We start from the raw sequence: 17390 nt of genomic DNA, 5'->3' as shown, positions 1-17390 counted from the left end.
TAATTTAGTGATTTTTAGTATATTTGGAGTTGTGTAACCATTACCACGACCTGGTTTTTTTTTTTTTTTTTTTTTTTGAGACAGAGCCTCGCTCCGTCGCCCAGGCTGGAGTACAGTGGCGCGATCTCAGCTCACTGCAAGCTCCGCCTCCCGGGTTCATGCCATTCTCCTGCCTCAGCCTCCCGAGTAGCTGGGACTATGGGTGCCCACCACCACGCCCTGCTAATTTTTTGTATTTTTAGTGGAGCCGGGGTTTCACCGTGTTAGCCAGAATGATTTCGATCTCCTGACCTTGTGATCCGCCCACTTCAGCCTCCCAAAGTGCTGGGATTACAGGCGTAAGCCACCGTGCCCGGCCACCACGACTTGTTTTTAGAACATTTTCCTCACCCCAGAAAGAAACCCTGTACCCATTAGCAGTTCTTCCCCATTTTCTCCCCTCCTCCAAGCCCTGAGAGCCACTCTTCTGCTTTCTGTCTCTATGGATTGCCTATGGTGGACGTTTCACATAAATGGAATCTTACAATATGTGGCCTTTTGTGAGTGGCCTCTTTCACTTAGCATAACGTTTTCAAAACTTATCCATGTTGTAGCTGGATCAGAACTTCATTTTTATGGCTGAATACTATTACATTGTGTAGATATACCACTTTTTTTTTTTTGAGACAGGTTCTCACTCAGTCACTCAGGCTGGAGTACAGTGGCATGATCAGACCTCACCGCAGCCTTGATTTCCTGGGCTGAAACGGTCTTCCTGATTCAGCCTCCCAAGTAGCTGGGACTACAGGCTCAGGCCACCATGCCCAGCTATTTTTTTTTTTATTTTAGTGGAGACTAGCTCTCACTATGTTGCCCAGGCTGATCTCTAACTCCTGAGCTCAAGCCATTCTCCTGCCTCGGCCTCCCAAAGTGCTGGGATTATAGGCGTGAGCCACCACGCCCGGCCCACATTTTTGCTTATCCATTCTCAGTTGATGGACATTTGGATTGTTTCCACTTTTTGGCTATTATGAATAATGCTGCTGTGAACGTTCCTGTACATGTTTTTGTATGGATCTATGTTTGTATTTCTCTTGGGTGTTCACCTACGAGTGGAACTGCAGGGTCATGTGGTAACTCTATATTTAACATTCTGAGGAACTGCGAGACTTTTCCAAACGGCTGTACCATTTAATGTTCCCAACAGCAATGTATGAAGATTCCTTTTTTTTTTTGAGATGGAGTCTCGCTCTGTCGCCCAGGCTGGAGTGCAGTGGCGCAATCTCGGCTCACTGCAGGCTCCGCCTCCCAGGTTCACGCCATTGTCCTGCCTCAGCCTCCCAAGTAGCTGGGACTACAGGCGCCCGCCACCTCGCCCGGCTAGTTTTTTGTATTTTTAGTAGAGACGGGGTTTCACCGTGTTAGCCAGGATGGTCTCGATCTCCTGACCTCATGATCTGCCCGTCTCGGCCTCCCAAAGTGCTGGGATTACAGGCTTGAGCCACTGCGCCCGGCCCAGCAATGTATGAAGATTCTAAATTCTCTACATCCTCCTCATGTTGTTTTCTGTCTTTTCGACTTTAGCCATCTTAATGAATCCCTGTAATTGTGCTAGTGAGCTAATACAGCTCTTACTAAGGCTAAACACCATTCTAAGCATAATTTCATGCTCGACACCCCTGTGAGGTTGATATTTTTATTATCCCCATTTTACAGCTGAGGAAACTGAGGTACAGATTAAGTAAGTAACTTGTTTGGTCCCACATCGAATACTTGTTAGAGCCCCAGGATTCAAATACAAGGAATTTAATTCTGGAGTCTGTGCCCTTTTTTTTTTTTTTTTTTTTTTTTTGGAGATGGAGTTTCGCTTTTACTGGCCAGGCTAGAGTGCAATGGCGCAATCTCAGCTCACCACAACCTCTGCCTCCCAAGTTCAAGTGATTCTCCTGCCTCAGCCTTCTGAATAGCTGGGATTACAGGCATGCACCACTATGCCCGGCTAATTTTGTATTTTTAGTAGAGATGGGGTTTCACATGTTGGCCAGGCTGGTCTCAAACTCCTGACCTCAGGTGACCCCACCCGCCTCAGCCTCCCAAAGTTCTGAGATTATAGGCATGAGCCACCACGCCCGGCTGAGTCTGTGCTCTTAACCACCACATTATACTGATTCTCATAGGCCACTATATTAATGTGCTTAGTGTGTATCTCTATGTGTTTTTGCAAAATCTGTATTTAATTTACATAAATGGTACTGTGTTATAGATCCCATTTCACCTCTTACTTTTTTTTTTTTTTTTGAGACAGAGTCTCACTGTAGAGTGCAGTGGTGCAATCTCAGTTCACTGAACCTCCCAAGTTCAAGCGATTCTTCTGCCTCAGCCTCCTGAGTAGCTGAGGTATTAGACGCCCGCCACCACACCTGGCTAATTTTTTTTTTTTTTTGAGACGGAGTCTCACTGTGTCTCCCAGGCTGGAGTGCAGTGGCGTGATCTCGGCTCACTGCAAGCTCCGCCTCCCGGGTTCACGCCATTCTCCCGCCTCAGCCTCCCAAGTAGCTGAGACTACAGGCGCCCGCCACCACGCCCGGCTAGTTTTTTGTATTTTTAGTAGAGACGGGGTTTCACCATGTTAGCCAGGATAGTCTCGATCTCCTGACCTCGTGATCCACCCGCCTCAGCCTCCCAAAGTGCTGGGATTACAGGCTTGAGCCACCGCGCCTGGCCCCACCTGGCTAATTTTTGTATTTTTGGTAGAGACGGGGTTTCACCATGTTGGCCAGGCTGGTCTCGGACTTCTGACTTCAACTGATCCACCCGCCTCAGCCTCCTCCCAAAGTGTTGGAATTACAGGTGTGAGCCACTATGCCCCGCCACTTTTTATTTATTTAATTCAACGAAGCTCTATGCTTTAAAATCCATCCATGTTGCTCCACCTCACCTGCTGATCGAACCTGTGCCTGCTTTCCATGGGGGCGGCACCCACCACATTGTGCTTGTCCCCTCTCTGTGTGCAAAGGGCTCTCCAGCCTTCAGGACTGGCCACTTCTGTAGCCTCTCCTTCAGTCCTTCCCTGCATCTAGTCTGGGCTCTAGAAGTGCTGACTTCCCAGTACCTCCTAGAATGGGCACCAGTATGTCATGCCTCTGTGCCTGTGTTCTTCAAGGGCCAATGGAATATCCCGGATCATCTGGTTCCAATCTCCTCATTTCACAGAACCATCCTACATTTTACAAAGGAGGAGAATAAGCTTAGAAACAATGACTTGCGGCCGGGCGCGGTGGCTCAAGCCTGTAATCCCAGCACTCTGGGAGGCCGAGACGGGCGGATCACAAGGTCAGGAGATCGAGACCATCCTGGCTAACACGGTGAAACCCCGTCTCTACTAAAAAAATACAAAAAACTAGCTGGGCGAGGTGGCGGGCGCCTGTAGTCCCAGCTACTCGGGAGGCTGAGGCAGGAGAATGGCGTAAATCTGGGAGGCGGAGCTTAAAGTGAGCTGAGATCCGGCCACTGCACTCCAGCCTGGGCGACAGAGCGAGACTCCGTCTCAAAAAAAAAAAAAAAAAAAAAAGAAACAATGACTTGCTCAAGGTCGTACAACCAGAACCCCACTCCTTATCTCTGGCCAGCCTCTTCTCCCTCTTCTCTTTATTCCTCCTCTGCTGCTCACTGGCCGAAGTCCCCTTTCCTTCTTTGCCCTGCTCCCGTCATTAGCTCCAAGATGGCAGGGTAGCAGAACACAGATACTGTCTGTGCTGTGTGGCACACGTGCTGTGCTTTACCCCACACAGGCTCCCTATTCTGGAACCTGTGGTTTGCTGTGAAATTACAGTCCTACTGCAGCCGTGATGCCTCTGTGATTGCATTTTCTCTGTCCCCACACCTGTCACAGATGAGTTTTGGACCTACCGTTCTGAGACATGCCGATGCAAGAGGCTGCCCGGAAGCACTTGGTACTGATCGTCCTCCCCTCAGCTCCGTGCTCACCACTGCTCACACTTTCTCCTTTAACCCTGCTCCCCTCCACCTCCCCACTTCATTCATTCATTCATTCGTTCATTCCTCACTCAACAACTATTTATTAATCATCTCCTCTATCTCCTAGATGACAGGAACTATGCAGCTAACCTAGAGATGACACAGAGATGAATGAGATGTGGCTGCTGTTATCAAGGAGCTCATGATTCAATGGGGAACTAACATTTAGACACATGGGCAGTTAGGGACATGCAAGAATCTTTGTAGTGCAACAAGAGAGAAGTTACAAGGCAGCACGGAAGTCAAGGCCGGTGAGCCTAGATGGCCTGGTGAGAGGAGCCTGGGCTAGAAGGTAGATGACCTAGGTGTGAACCCCCAGGCTCATTATCGCAATGGGACCTTGGGCCGGCTGTTTGAGCTCTCTGAGCCTTAGCTTCTTCCTCTGTGATATGAGGATGAGACTCTCACAGGCTGTTGGTTGGAGTGACTGAGGGAGTGTGAGTAAAGCTCTCAGCATTGTGCCAGCACATGGTAGGTGATCAGGAAACAAACGACTCTGAAAGCCCAAGTCCTGTAGGAATTTAAGGGAGTGGAGAATTCTCTCTGCCTCATCTCCCTGCTCCCTGGACCACCTACACTTTCTTCTCTGACCCTACTCTCTCTTTCCTGATAAGGAATTACTCTCACTTCCACCACCCAATGTATGGAAACTGCTATACTTTCAATGACAAGAACAACTCTAACCTCTGGATGTCTTCCATGCCTGGAGTCAACAACGGTGAGCAACTCCCCGCTTGCTCCATGGAGCCCTCTGCCTCAGCCACTCCCGTGTACTTACCTTGAGCTCACCTCCTAGAACTGCTGGGAGGGGTCCCCTGTGCTCTCTCTCCCCAACAGGTGCCACATAGTCCGTTCCAGGCATGAGAGGAATCCTGTCCCAGGTCTTCCTCCTGCCTCCAGATTCCAGCCCATGGGTTGCCAGGTCCCTTTGCGGGTCTTCCTGAACTTGCTCCTCTTGCAGTGTTGGAGACTGGGCAAGGAAAGGAGAGTGGATTTCCATCTTCTAACTCTTCTCCAGGATTCCCGCCTCTGCCAACTCTGCTCTCTCTGCACCCCTAGGTCTGTCCCTGATGCTGCGCACAGAGCAGAATGACTTCATTCCCCTGCTGTCCACAGTGACTGGGGCCCGGGTAATGGTGCACGGGCAGGATGAACCTGCCTTTATGGATGATGGTGGCTTTAACTTGCGGCCTGGCGTGGAGACCTCCATCAGCATGAGGAAGGCAAGGATGCTGACTGGGAGGCCTGGAAGGAGAGCCTCAGATTGCAGAGGGGCAGGGGGAAGGCATGGGAGGCTGCGGAGGGAGAGTGTGTGGGGTGGGCCTTGAGCATGTGGAGGTCTTCAGGAGCAGGAACGAGGGGCAGAGGGGCTGGCACTGGGAAGTAAGGCCCTGCAGGGTGGACCTTGGGGGACAAGTGCTGAGAAGGCATTCAGGGCATGCTTAGGATTTCTGGGGATGCTCTGGGCCCAGTGGCCTTGAAATGAGCAGTGGGTGGGCATGAGGTGGCTAGAGGCATGTATTGAGAGGGTGAGGCTGGTAGGAGGGGCTGGCCGGTGTGAGATACAACCTGGAACTGAGGGAAGGGAGAGAACCCGGAGGCACTTGCTCTGTCCTCTGATCTCTTGGTGTATGTGGGTTCATAGGAAGCCCTGGACAGACTTGGGGGCGACTATGGCGACTGCACCAAGAATGGCAGTGATGTCCCTGTCAAGAACCTTTACCCTTCAAAGTACACGCAGCAGGTGAGGCCCAACCTGCTTCTGTGGCAGCCACTCCCAGGCCTGCCCTGGCTGGTCCTGCAAAGCTGGAGGGATTGTGTGTGTGAGAGAGAGAGGGAAACTGGGGGGTGGTGAAAAGAGGATGGAGGCTCTGTGCAGAGAACTGCTGAGTTCAGTCCCGAACCCCCTCTCCTCTCCACCCTCCTCCCTTCCAGGTGTGTATTCACTCCTGCTTCCAGGAGAACATGATCAAGGAGTGTGGCTGTGCCTACATCTTCTATCCGCGGCCGCAGAACATGGAGTACTGTGACTACAGGAAGCACAGTTCCTGGGGTGAGACTCCAGGGAGTCCCTGCCCTGCCCTACTGACCCCAGTACTCACTGAGGCGCTTCTTCCTGTCAGTCCCCTGTTTGTGGGGATGACTTCTGGCTGGGATGACATCCCACCTGCTGGGATGAGTCCTCCCTTGCTCTTGTTTTTCAGCCTTTAGTCTCTGCCTCTGTCAGTTTCCCTCACCCTCAGTCTCTCCTCTCTTTTTTTTTTGGAGACGGAGTCTCGCTCTGTCACCCAGGCTGGAGTGCAGTGGTGCAATCTCAGCTCACTGTAAGCTCCGCCTCCCGGGTTCACGCCATTCTTCTGCCTCAGCCTCCCAAGTAGCTGGGACTACAGGCGCCGCCACCTCGCCTGGCTAATTTTTTTGTATTTTTAGTAGAGACTGGGTTTCACTGTGTTAGCCAGGATGGTCTCGATCGCCTGACCTCATGATCCGCCCGCCTCGGCCTCCCTCTCTCTTCTGTTTCTTTCCTCCCTCTCAGTGTTGCAGTCTCTGTTTTGGCCTTTGTGTGTTTGTCAAGGAACTGTCCCATTTAAAACAACCTGCAGCAGAAGGAAGAAGAGCACCCGAGAAAACCTCCAGCCGTTCCTCACTGGCTGCTGAGGTTTCCGTGCACACTCTGCCCGCAGCTTCCCTGCTCAGTGCCCAGGGTGCGAGAAAACCTCCAGCCGTTCCTCACTGGCTGCTGAGGTTTCCGTGCACGCTCTGCCCGCAGCTTCCCTGCTCAGTGCCCAGGGTGCTTAGCTGGGCAGGCTCCGGAGGGGCTGGGTGGGGTACACAACACTTCCCTGGGGCGCAGGAAGAAAATATTAGAAGTTACATGGGTCTGTCTCGTTCCTTCACATTTTCCATCTTATGTGCTTTAGAATGGACGTACTGTATCCATTCAACAGTAGAGGTATGTAATTTATAAATCAAATATGTATATTGGACCTGCTTATTTAAGATTTTTTTTTTTTAACCTGAACAAGGGCACAATCAATAAAGTTTGAAGCACCTTGGAATCTCCTCCTTATCCTGGTGTAGGAGTAGACAAATCTCTTTCCTTTGGACTACAGCTGAGTTGTTTGGTAGGGAAGTTGTGTGCCAGGAAGCTGAGAGAGAAAGAAAATCACAAAAATAAAATATGGAAGCTGCAAGGGTTTGCATTCCTGGAGTGCATGCTCTTCCCCAGCACAACCAGCCTGTTCCCCCTGCAGTTCCTCCTCCCAGGGCTCTCCCCTGGGCCCAGCTGTCCCACAGGGTGGGCCGAGGGCCATCCCGGGAGGTGACATGGTAGCGGACACTGGAGACACGGAGGCCTCAAAGGCAGCGGATTGTCTCACCCCAGAGTTCAGCGTCCATCCCTACCTTGTTCCTGTCTGTGGTGACTTTTCCACTTCTGTCCTTCCCTGGGCTGGCTCCGCAGTTCTCTTCTGCCTGGACTTTCCAGTCGTGGCCTCCTGGTTCCTGTCTCTCTGACCTTAGAGGAGTGTAGCACATCAGAACTGGGGGAAACCCAAAGGCCATCTGGCCTCACCTCCTTTCTCAGATGAGCAAATTGAGGTCCAGGGGGAGGATGTGACATGTCCCAGGGTATACAGGACCGGGACAGAGGGGATGCCACCCGGGATTTCTCCCTCCCCTCAAATAATTATTTCTACGTCGTGGGTTTGCACATCTGTGAGTGAAAAATAACAATATTGATTGCTGAGAAGTTGTGAGGATGAGAGAGGAAGTAAGGCTAAAAACACAGTCTGCTGCATTTCCTAGGGCTTACTTCCCCGGAGAAGAGGACCAGCTGCTTCCCCTTCTTCCAAAGATCTCCAACCCTGGTAGGGATTTGGGTCAGAAATGAAGAAGGACTTCGGACTGAGGAACTAAAAGTAGCAATAATGACAAAATAACCTTACTTAGAATTTGGGAAATAGGGGAGGAGGGGAATCTGCAGTTCCATTATTCTTTTTTTTTTTTTGGTAATAGCTTTATTGACATAATTTATATCCCATAGGATTCACTCATTTAAAGCGTACAGCTTCATTTTAGTCAAATTTTAGTTTTTAGTTTTAGGTTTTCAGTATAGTCCCAGAGTTGTGCAATCATCACCACCATCAATTTTGGAATATTTTTAGTGTTCCCAAAAGAAACCTTGTACTCACTCAGGCCGGGCATGGTGGTTCATGCCTGTAATCCCAGCATTTTGAGAGGCCAAGGTGGGCAGATCACTTGAGCCCAGGAGTTCGACACCAACCTTGGCAACATGGTGAAACCCTGTCTTTACAAAAATTAGCTGGGCATGGTGGTGCACACCTATAGTCCCAGCCACTTGGGAGGCTGAGGTGGGAGAATCACCTGAGCCCAGGAGGTCGAGGCTGTAGTGAGCCATGATCAGGCCACTGCACTCCAGCCTGGGCGATGGAGTGAGACCCTGTCTCAAAAAAATAAATAGATAAACCTTGTACTCATTAGCAAATCCCAAGCTTCCCTCCCCTCTTCCACCACTGCCAGCCCTTGGGCAACCACGATTCTTTCTTTCTCTATGGATTTGCCTATTCTGAATCTTTTTTTTTTTTTTTCAGAGACAGAATCTCCCTCTGTCGCCCAGACTGGAGTGCAGTGGCACAGTCTCGGCTCACTGCAACCTCCACCTCTCAGGTTCAAGCAATTCTCCTGTCTCAGCCTCCCAAGTACCTGGGACTACAGGCGCATGCCACCACGCCCGGCTAATTTTTATATTTTTTAGTAGAGAGGGGGTTTCACCATATTGATCAGGCTGGTCTTGAACTCCTGACCTCAGGTGATCCACCTGCCTCGGCCTCCCAAAGTGCTGGAATTACAGGTGTGAGCCACCGCGCCCGGCCATTCTGAATCTTTCATACAGACGGAATCTTAGAGTGTGTGACCTTCGTGTCTGCCTTATTTCACTTAGCATAATATTTTCAAGTTTCATCCATATTGTAGCAATAGCAGTGCCTCATTCCTTTATATGGCTGAATAACGACACTCCCTTGTATGGATAGACCACACTTTGTGTTGTTGCCATTTATCAGTTAGTGGACATTTGTGGTGTTGCCACTTTTTGGTTACTGTGAATAATGCTGCTGTGAGCATTTGTGTACAAGTTTTTGTGTGGACACATGTTTTCCATTTTTTTGCGTATATACCTAGGAGCGGAATTGCTGGGTCATACGGTAATCTATGTTTAACCTTTTCTGAGGAGCTGCCAGGCTGTTTTCCAAAGTGACATCACCATTGTACATCCCTAGCAGCAGTATATGAGGTTTTCAGTTTCTCTATATCCTGCCAGTTCTTGTTATTATCTTTTTAAATTTAAATTTAATTTAATTTAATTTTTGAGAAGACTCTCACTCTGTTGCTCAGGCTGGAGTGCAGTGGCACGATCTTGGCTCACTACAACCTCCACCTCCTGGGTTCAAATAATTCTCCTGCCTCAGCCTCCCAAGTAGCTGGGATTACAGGTGTGTACCACCACACCTGGCTAATTTTTGTATTTTCAGTAGAGACTGGATTTCACCATGTTGGCCAAGCTGGTCTCGAATTCCTGACCTCAGGTGATCCACCTGCCTCAGCCTCCCATAGTGTTGGTATTACAGGCACGAGCCACCGCACCTGGCGTATTGTCTTTTTTTAAATAATAGACATCTTAATGGGCATGAAGTGTTATCTTATTGTGGCATAGTTCCCTTATTCTTATGCAATTATTGTTCCCATTTTTCTTTATGGCGTTTAAGTTTTTGTCCATAGTGTGTATTTCCTTACACTGGTGTATCCTGTTTTGTTTTGTTTTTCCCCTGACTTAGCTTATTTTCTTTCTTTATTAATTTATTTTTTAGGCCGGGTGTGGTGGCTCGCGCCTGTAATACCAGCACTTTGGGAGGCCAAGGCGGGCGGATCATGAGGTCTTGAGATCGAGACCATCCTGGCTAACACAGAGAAACCCTGTCTCTACTAAAAATACAAAAAATTAGCCGGGCATAGTGGTGGGCTCCTGTAGTCCCAGCTACTTGGGAGGCTGAGGCAGGAGAATAGCGTGAACCCGGGAGGCGGAACTTGCAGTGAGCCGCGATCATGCCACTGTACTCTAGCCTGGGCAACAGAGTGAGACTCTGTCTAAAAAAAAGAAAAAAAATTAATTTATTTAAAAATTTTTTTTTAGAGACAAGGTCTCACTCTGTTGCCAGGGTTGGAGTACAAAGGCACACTCATAGCTCACTTGCAACCTTGAACTCCTGGCCTCAAACGACCCTCCCACCTCAGCCTCCCAAAGAGCTGAGCCACTGTCCCTGGCCTAACTTAATTTCTTTTTTTTTTTTTTTTTTTTTTGAGATGGAGTCTTGCTGTGTCGCCCGGGCTGGAGTGCAGTGGCCAGATCTCAGCTCACTGCAAGCTCCGCCTCCTGGGTTTACGCCATTCTCCTGCCTCAGCCTCCCGAGAAGCTGGGACTACAGGCGCCCGCCACCTCGCCCGGCTAGTTTTTTGTATTTTTAGTAGAGACGGGGTTTCACCGTGTTAGCCAGGATGGTCTCGATCTCCTGACCTCGTGATCCGCCCGTCTCGGCCTCCCAAAGTGCTGGGATTACAGGCTTGAGCCACCGCGCCCGGCAACTTAATTTCTTAAACATTTGGTACTTCTTGGTACTGCCACTCATAGGACATCATTATAATGCTAAATAATGCTCTCGTAAAGTGGGTACCCAGGGATCTTGGGAGACCTCTTGGGTGTGGGGTAGAGAAAGTTGAGGTGCCCTAGGAGAACAGGCATCTCTCTGTACCCACAGGCTACTGCTACTATAAGCTCCAGGCTGACTTCTCCTCAGACCACCTGGGCTGTTTCACCAAGTGCCGGAAGCCATGCAGGTTAGTGTCCCTTGCCCGGGTGCAGGTTGGGTAGAATACAGGTTACCCAGCCAAGCCTTCGAGTGGGAGAGCTCTGCCCCAACACTGAACACCTTTCTCCATCCCCAGTGTGACCAGCTACCAGCTCTCGGCTGGTTACTCACGATGGCCCTCGGTGACATCCCAGGTAGAGTGTGGGGAAGCGACGGGTGGGGGATGTGTATGCCTGTGTAATGCTGTGGCCTTCTCTGGGTATTTTGTGTATGGGTGTGTTTGACACAACCTATCCCTGTAAGCCTGAAGCGTATGGACCTTGATGACAGCCCCATTCTTTCCTAGGAATGGGTCTTCGAGATGCTATCGCGACAGAACAACTACACCATCAACAACAAGAGGTGAGTCCCGCCCTGGTCCCAGCCACAAGAAAGGAATCTTTGGGAGGGAAAATAGACCTAGGAAGAGGGATCGATATGGTTGATTAGAGGAAGGTCCAGGAAGTTCATCCTCTACCATTTCTTCCCACCCTCTGCCCCACACCTAAGAAATGGAGTGGCCAAAGTCAACATCTTCTTCAAGGAGCTGAACTACAAAACCAATTCTGAGTCTCCCTCTGTCACGGTAGGTCGTGCCTGGATGGAGCCTGTGATGCTCTGAGGGTCTTACTTAGCAGGGCAGCTGTCAGGGGAAACCAAAAGGTTGTCTGTGGGCCAGAAGGCTCTGGGTCTTAAAGGCGGGGGACCAAAGAAGAGGGTCAAGGGAGAGGTCAGGAGGGTTGGAAGAAGGAGCTCGGCCGGGGCATAAGGTCTCTGGGGGTGGTGGGAGGGATAGGCATGCTAGATGCTGAGGTGAAGGCGCTTGAGCCATGCCCCCATTTCAGCTACCCCTGACTGTGGGCCAGTTGCCAGTTTTCTCTGGGTGACGCTGGCCAGGAGCAGAGACAAGGAGCCCAGGGGGCTGCTGAGAGGCCGACAGGACTCAGGGGTCCTCAGGGATGAAGGGAGACAGCTTGGTGAGGAGGAATGGGGGCTCCTCTGCCAGAGTCCATCCAGAACCCTCTGTCCCATCGTCAATGTACCTCTTCTCTCACAGATGGTCACCCTCCTGTCCAACCTGGGCAGCCAGTGGAGCCTGTGGTTCGGCTCCTCAGTGCTGTCTGTGGTGGAGATGGCTGAGCTCATCTTTGACCTGCTGGTCATCACATTCCTCCTGCTGCTCCGAAGGTTCCGAAGCCGATACTGGTCTCCAGGCCGAGGGGACAGGGGTGCTCAGGAGGTGGCCTCCACCCAGGCATCCTCCCCGCCTTCCCACTTCTGCCCCCACCCCACATCTCTGTACTTGTCCCAGCTAGGCCCTGCTCCCTCCCCAGCCTTGACAGCCCCTCCCCCTGCCTATGCCACCCTGGGCCCCTGCCCATCTCCAGGGGGCTCCGCAGGGGCCAGCTCCACTGCCTATCCTCTGGGGGGGCCCTGAGAGAGGAGAGGTTCCTTGCACCAAGGCAGATGCTCCCCTGGTGGGAGGGTGCTGCCCTTGGCAAGATTGAAGGATGTGCAGGGCTTCCTCTCAGAGCCGCCCAAACTGCCTTTGATGTGTGGAGGGGAAGCGAGATGGGTAAGGGGCTCAGGAAGTTGTTCCAAGAACAGTGGCCAATGAAGCTGCCCAGAAGTGCCTTGGCTCTGGCTCTGTACCCCTTGGTACTGCCTCTGAACACTCTGGTTTCCCCACCCAACTGCAGCTAAGTCTCCTTTTCCCTTGGGTCAGCCAAGCCAAACTTGGAGCTTTGACAAGGAACTTTCCTAAGAAATGGCTGATGACCAGGACAAAACACAACCAAGGGTACACACAGGCATGCACGCGTTTCCTGCCTGGCGACAGCTGAAGCCAGCCCCTGACTGACCTGGCCACACTGCTCTCCATTAACACAGATGTCTGCTCCTCATCTTGAACTTGGGTGGGAAACCCCACCCAAAAGCCCCCTTTATTACTTAGGCAATTCCCCTTCCCTGACTCCCGAGAGCCAGGGCCAGAGCAGACCCGTATAAGTAAAGGCAGCTCCAGGGCTCCTCTAGGCTCATACCCGTGCCCTCACAGAGCCATGCTCCAGCGCTTCTGTCCTGTGTCTTTCGTCCCTCTACATGTCTGCTCAAGATATTTTCTCAGCCTGAAAGCTTCCCCAGCCATCTGCCGGAGAACTCCTATGCATCCCTCAGAACCCTGCTCAGACACCATTACTTTTGTGAAGGCTTCTGCCACATCTTGTCGTCCCAAAAATTGATCACTCCCCTTTCTCGTGGGCTCCCATAGCACACTATAACATCTGCTGGAGTGTTGCTGTTGCACCATACTTTCTTGTACGTTTGTGTCTGCCTCCCCAACTGGACTGTGAGGGCCTTGTGGCCAGGGACTGAGTCTTGCCCGTTTATGTATGCTCCGTGTCTAGCCCATCATCCTGCTTGAAGCAAGTAGGCAGATGCTCAATAAATGTTTGTTGCATAAAGGAATGTCTGGAGAGCTGGATGGGGGTAGGGAGTGGATACAAGTCACCACCCAAGCTTCTGGGTGGTCATGGGGCTGGGGGAGGGTACACACTCCCATGGCCCTTGGTTGCACCACGAAAGTGATCGTTCTTCACAGGGTCTTAAGAGGGGCAAACGGAGGCCGGGCGCGGTGGCTCAAGCCTGTAATCCCAGCACTTTGGGAGGCCGAGACGGGTGGATCACAAGGTCAGGAGATCGAGACCATCCTGGCTAACATGGTGAAACCCCATCTCTACTAAAAATACAAAAAACTAGCCGGGCGAGGTGGCGGGCGCCTGTAGTCCCAGCTACTCGGGAGGCTGAGGCAGGAGAATGGCGTAAACCCAGGAGGCGGAGCTTGCAGTGAGCTGAGATCCGGCCACTGCACTCCAGCCTGGGCGACAGAGCGAGACTCCGTCTCAAAAAAAAAAAAAAAAAAAAAAAAAAAAAGGGGCAAACGGTCTGGTGAATTCCTCCATGGTCATTGCTGAGCATCTGCTGTGTGCCTATGGGCGTTGCTGAGTGTCTGCTGTGTGCCCATGAGCGTCTTCCATGTTAGGGTGGAAGGGGGAAGACATGGTGCCGTCCCTTCAGGGGACCTACCTCGCAGTGTTTGGGGAGACTTGCCCTCTCCAGTGTCTGAACCTCCTTTTCCTTATCTCCTTTAGTCACCATCATCACTAACCTCCCCACCCCTGCCGCCGCATTTGCTGAGTCCCACTTACCACCTGGAGGCAATGAACCGTCATCTGCCTGCCTCCCATCAGCTGCCTGGTGGTGGTGGAGGATGACGAGGCTCAGGCCAGTTTCTCCTGGAAATGCAAAGCCTTATGTGGTCTTATTGGTACATGATTGCAGAGAGGGGCACAAGGAATCCTCCCAGCTTTAGTAGAGGAGAGACCGAGCTCCAGGGAGGGGCTGAAGGATGTGCGAGTGGAATTCCAGCTCTCTGACCCTGGCTTCTCCCCCACTCCAGCATAACACCTGGAATCCGGAAGTGACTCTTTCTCACCATCTTTGGGGATTCTGTCCCTGCCACCTTAGTCTCATTCATCTTAATTGCAGCCTTCCTGTTCTGAGGAGCCAAAGGGGGAAGACCTCGGGGAAGGAGGAGAAGGAGCTGGTGACGGGGATAGGAAGATAGACAGGGTCATGACCTAATACGGTGTGGCGACTGCTGACTTCCCTTTCCTAGACTTGAGCTGATGAAGGGGAAATGCTGTTGCTTCAGCATTCTCCTCCGTCAGAGCCCTCAGGTGCAGACTGCCCTTGTCTGCCCGCTCAGCTTCAGCCTTGGCCCGCCTGGGCCCCAGCACCCTCTCCTCTGACTGGGGCGGGAGGACCTGCCGGACACAGCCAGATGTATTACGGATGACTGTAGTCAGCTCCCCCAGACTCCTGCTTCTCTTGCCTCCTGCTTTTTTTTTTCCCGGAGCTGTCTCCTTATCTCCATTCGCTTGTCTATGGGTTACTCCTGGACCCTGGGGTTAGGAGTTGGAATCAAGCTGTCAGCGATAAAAGGGTTCAAGTTGACTCATTTTCCTTATCAGGCTTAGTAGTTGATGTGACTTGCTGAACTTCATAATTCTTACAGAACTAGCCATGAACCCAGCTCCCTTTCTATGACTCACCCTGCCACGCTGTGACACGTGGAGTCTGAATGGCAGGTCTGGGGCTAGAACCCACGTCACCTGGACTTGGAGTTCAGTGACCCTTTGGGTTAAGCATGTGCCTCTGTGTGTGTGTGTGTGTGTGTGTGTGTGTGCACATGCACGCACCTATGTGTGTGACATGGGGGAGGAAGGTCACTGCTCTCTGTAGCTGTTTTCTTCATCCTTTGCTCTACAAACCCAAACAGCCAATTCTGCCATCCCCAGTCTGCCCCTTTCCTGTTTCTCCATCTCCTCTGACCATGATTTTTTTCTATCCCTGGAGGGATGATGGTCTCATTCTCACTCCTCCACAAAACGTGCTGGCTTTTCATATTCCTAGATCCACCCACTTCTCACCATCTTTTCTTTTTTTCTAAACAAAATTTTATTGAAAAATTTAATACAACATATGTCAAAGTTGTAAAGTCATTGAGTAAATAAGCATTTATCCTAAATATTGAACAATATTCTCCTTTTGTGGCAGGCTATGTGTCATGGCTTTGGCACTTTGCACAGACTATTAGAAATACCTTTTAATATTAAAAATAGGACATTGAGGCCCGGCGCGGAGGCTCATGCCTGTAATCCCAGCACTTTGGGAGGTTGAGGTGGGTGTTACCTGAAGTCAGGAGTTCAAGACTAGCCTAGCTAACATGGAGAAACCCCGTCTCTCCTAAATACAAAAAATTAGCCAGGCGTGATGGCACATGCCTATAATCCCAGCTACTTGGGAGGCTGAGCAGGAGAATTGCTTGAACCTGGGAGGCGGAGGTTGTAGTGAGCCGAGATTGCGCCACTGCACTTCGGCCTGGGCAACAAGAGCGAAACTCTATCAGAAAAAAAGGTCGGGTACAGTGGCTCACACCTGTAATCCCAGCACTTTGGGAGGTGGAGGCAGGTGGATCACAAGGTCAGGAGATAGAGACCATCCTGGCTAACACAGTGAAACCCTGTCTCTACTAAAAATACAAAAAACACTTAGCCAGGTCGGGCACGGTGACTCAAGCCCATAATCCCAGCACTTTGGGAGGTCGAGACGGGCGGATCAGGAGGTCAGGAGATCAAGACCATCCTGGCTAACACGGTGAAACCCCGTCTCTACTAAAAATACAAAAAATTAGCCAGGGGAGGTGACAGGTGCCTGTAGTCCCAGCTACTCGGGAAGCTGAGGCAGGAGAATGGCGTGAACCCAGGAGGCGGAGCTGGCAGTGAGCCTAGATCGTGCCACTGCACTCCAGCCTGGGTGACAGAGTGAGACTCTGTATCAAAAAAAGAAAAAAAAAAAATTAGCCAGGCGTGGTGGTGGGTGCCTATAGTCCCAGCTACTTGGAAGGCTGAGGCAGGAGAATGGCATGAACCTGGAAGGCGCAGCTTGCAGTGAGCCGAGATTGTGTCACTGCACTTCAGCCTGGGCAACAAGAGTGAAACTCTATTTCAAAAAAAAAAATAGGACGTTGAAGTTGGTTTCTTTTTTTGATACAGAGTCTCGCTCTGTCAGCCAGGCTGGAGTAAAGTGGCAGGATCTTGGCTCACTGCAACCGCTGCCTCCCGGGTTCAAGGAATTCTCCTGCCTCAGCCTCATGAGTAGCTGGGATTACAGGCACGGGCCACCATGCCTGGCTAATTTTTGTATTTTTAGTAGACACAGGGTTTCACCATGTTGGTCAGGTTGGTCTCGAACTCCTGACCTTGTGATTCGCCCGCCTCAACCTCCCAAAGTGCTGGGATTACAGGCATGAGCCACTGCGCTCTGCCTTTTTTTTTTTTTTTTTTTTTTGCCGCCCTCTCCCATACCACACTCCCCTGTATCACTTATCCTTCTGAAGTTGTTATTAATCATAATACAACTAGCTGGGCATAGTGGTGTGCGATGGTAGTCTTAGCCACTCGGAAGGCTGAGGTGGGAGGCTAACTTGAGGCCATGAGCTCTAGGTTAGGTGAGCTACGATTGCACCATTTGCACTTTAGCCTGGGTGACAGAGCAAGCTCCTGTTTCAAAAATAATAATAATAATTGCTACCAATTATTAAATGTTTAATATAAGGCAAACACTTGCTAAACACTTTATATGCTTGATTTAAGCATCAAGCCAGTTCTGTGAAGGGTACCAGCAAGTTTCCCATTTTTTAGATGAGCAGACTGAGGTTCTTCTCACTGCTTCATACTGGAAACTTGCACTTGATTCTAAGGCCCCTGCTTCTTCAAGAACTCCGCTTTGGGTTCGCTTCTACTGTCCCCGGGGTCTACCTTTGTGATGGTGGTGAGCTGCTTCCTTTCTGAATCCACTTTCAACCCTACAGTTCTCCAGAAGCTGGAT

General features: G+C 50.9%; 1 protein-coding gene and 1 long non-coding RNA gene across 13 annotated transcripts in view; one reads left to right on the top strand and one right to left on the bottom strand.

The window, feature by feature from the left end:
• SCNN1A (sodium channel epithelial 1 subunit alpha) overlaps window positions 1-13402 on the top strand; it is a 36094-nt gene extending 22692 nt beyond the window's left edge. For 8 of the 12 annotated variants that reach the window (XM_005569898.4, XM_015430274.3, XM_045364587.2 and 5 more), the window contains 9 exons: window positions 4632-4735; window positions 5077-5240; window positions 5663-5761; window positions 5953-6070; window positions 10851-10929; window positions 11038-11095; window positions 11248-11303; window positions 11451-11526; window positions 11998-13402. In XM_005569898.4, the coding sequence (XP_005569955.1) occupies window positions 4632-4735; window positions 5077-5240; window positions 5663-5761; window positions 5953-6070; window positions 10851-10929; window positions 11038-11095; window positions 11248-11303; window positions 11451-11526; window positions 11998-12378 (1135 nt within the window). In that variant the 3' untranslated portion in view covers window positions 12379-13402. Of the gene's footprint in view, window positions 1-3871; window positions 3933-4631; window positions 4736-5076; window positions 5241-5662; window positions 5762-5952; window positions 6071-8630; window positions 8707-10850; window positions 10930-11037; window positions 11096-11247; window positions 11304-11450; window positions 11527-11997 lie in introns of all 12 variants that reach the window. The other 4 variants (XR_012419889.1, XR_012419887.1, XR_012419886.1 and 1 more) reach the window with 2 other exon arrangements.
• LOC123567442 (uncharacterized) lies at window positions 4858-14270 on the bottom strand. The gene is made up of 4 exons (XR_006690369.3): window positions 14147-14270; window positions 7423-7534; window positions 7070-7166; window positions 4858-4987 (listed from the first exon to the last, which is right to left on the bottom strand). It is a non-coding gene; the product is annotated as an uncharacterized lncRNA (long non-coding RNA).
• Between the last annotated feature and the right edge of the window lie 3120 nt (window positions 14271-17390).

Source organism: Macaca fascicularis, chromosome 11 (assembly GCF_037993035.2).
Source record: "Macaca fascicularis isolate 582-1 chromosome 11, T2T-MFA8v1.1".
NCBI lineage: Eukaryota > Metazoa > Chordata > Mammalia > Primates > Cercopithecidae > Macaca > Macaca fascicularis.
This window is presented reverse-complemented; position numbering and strand designations above follow the sequence as displayed.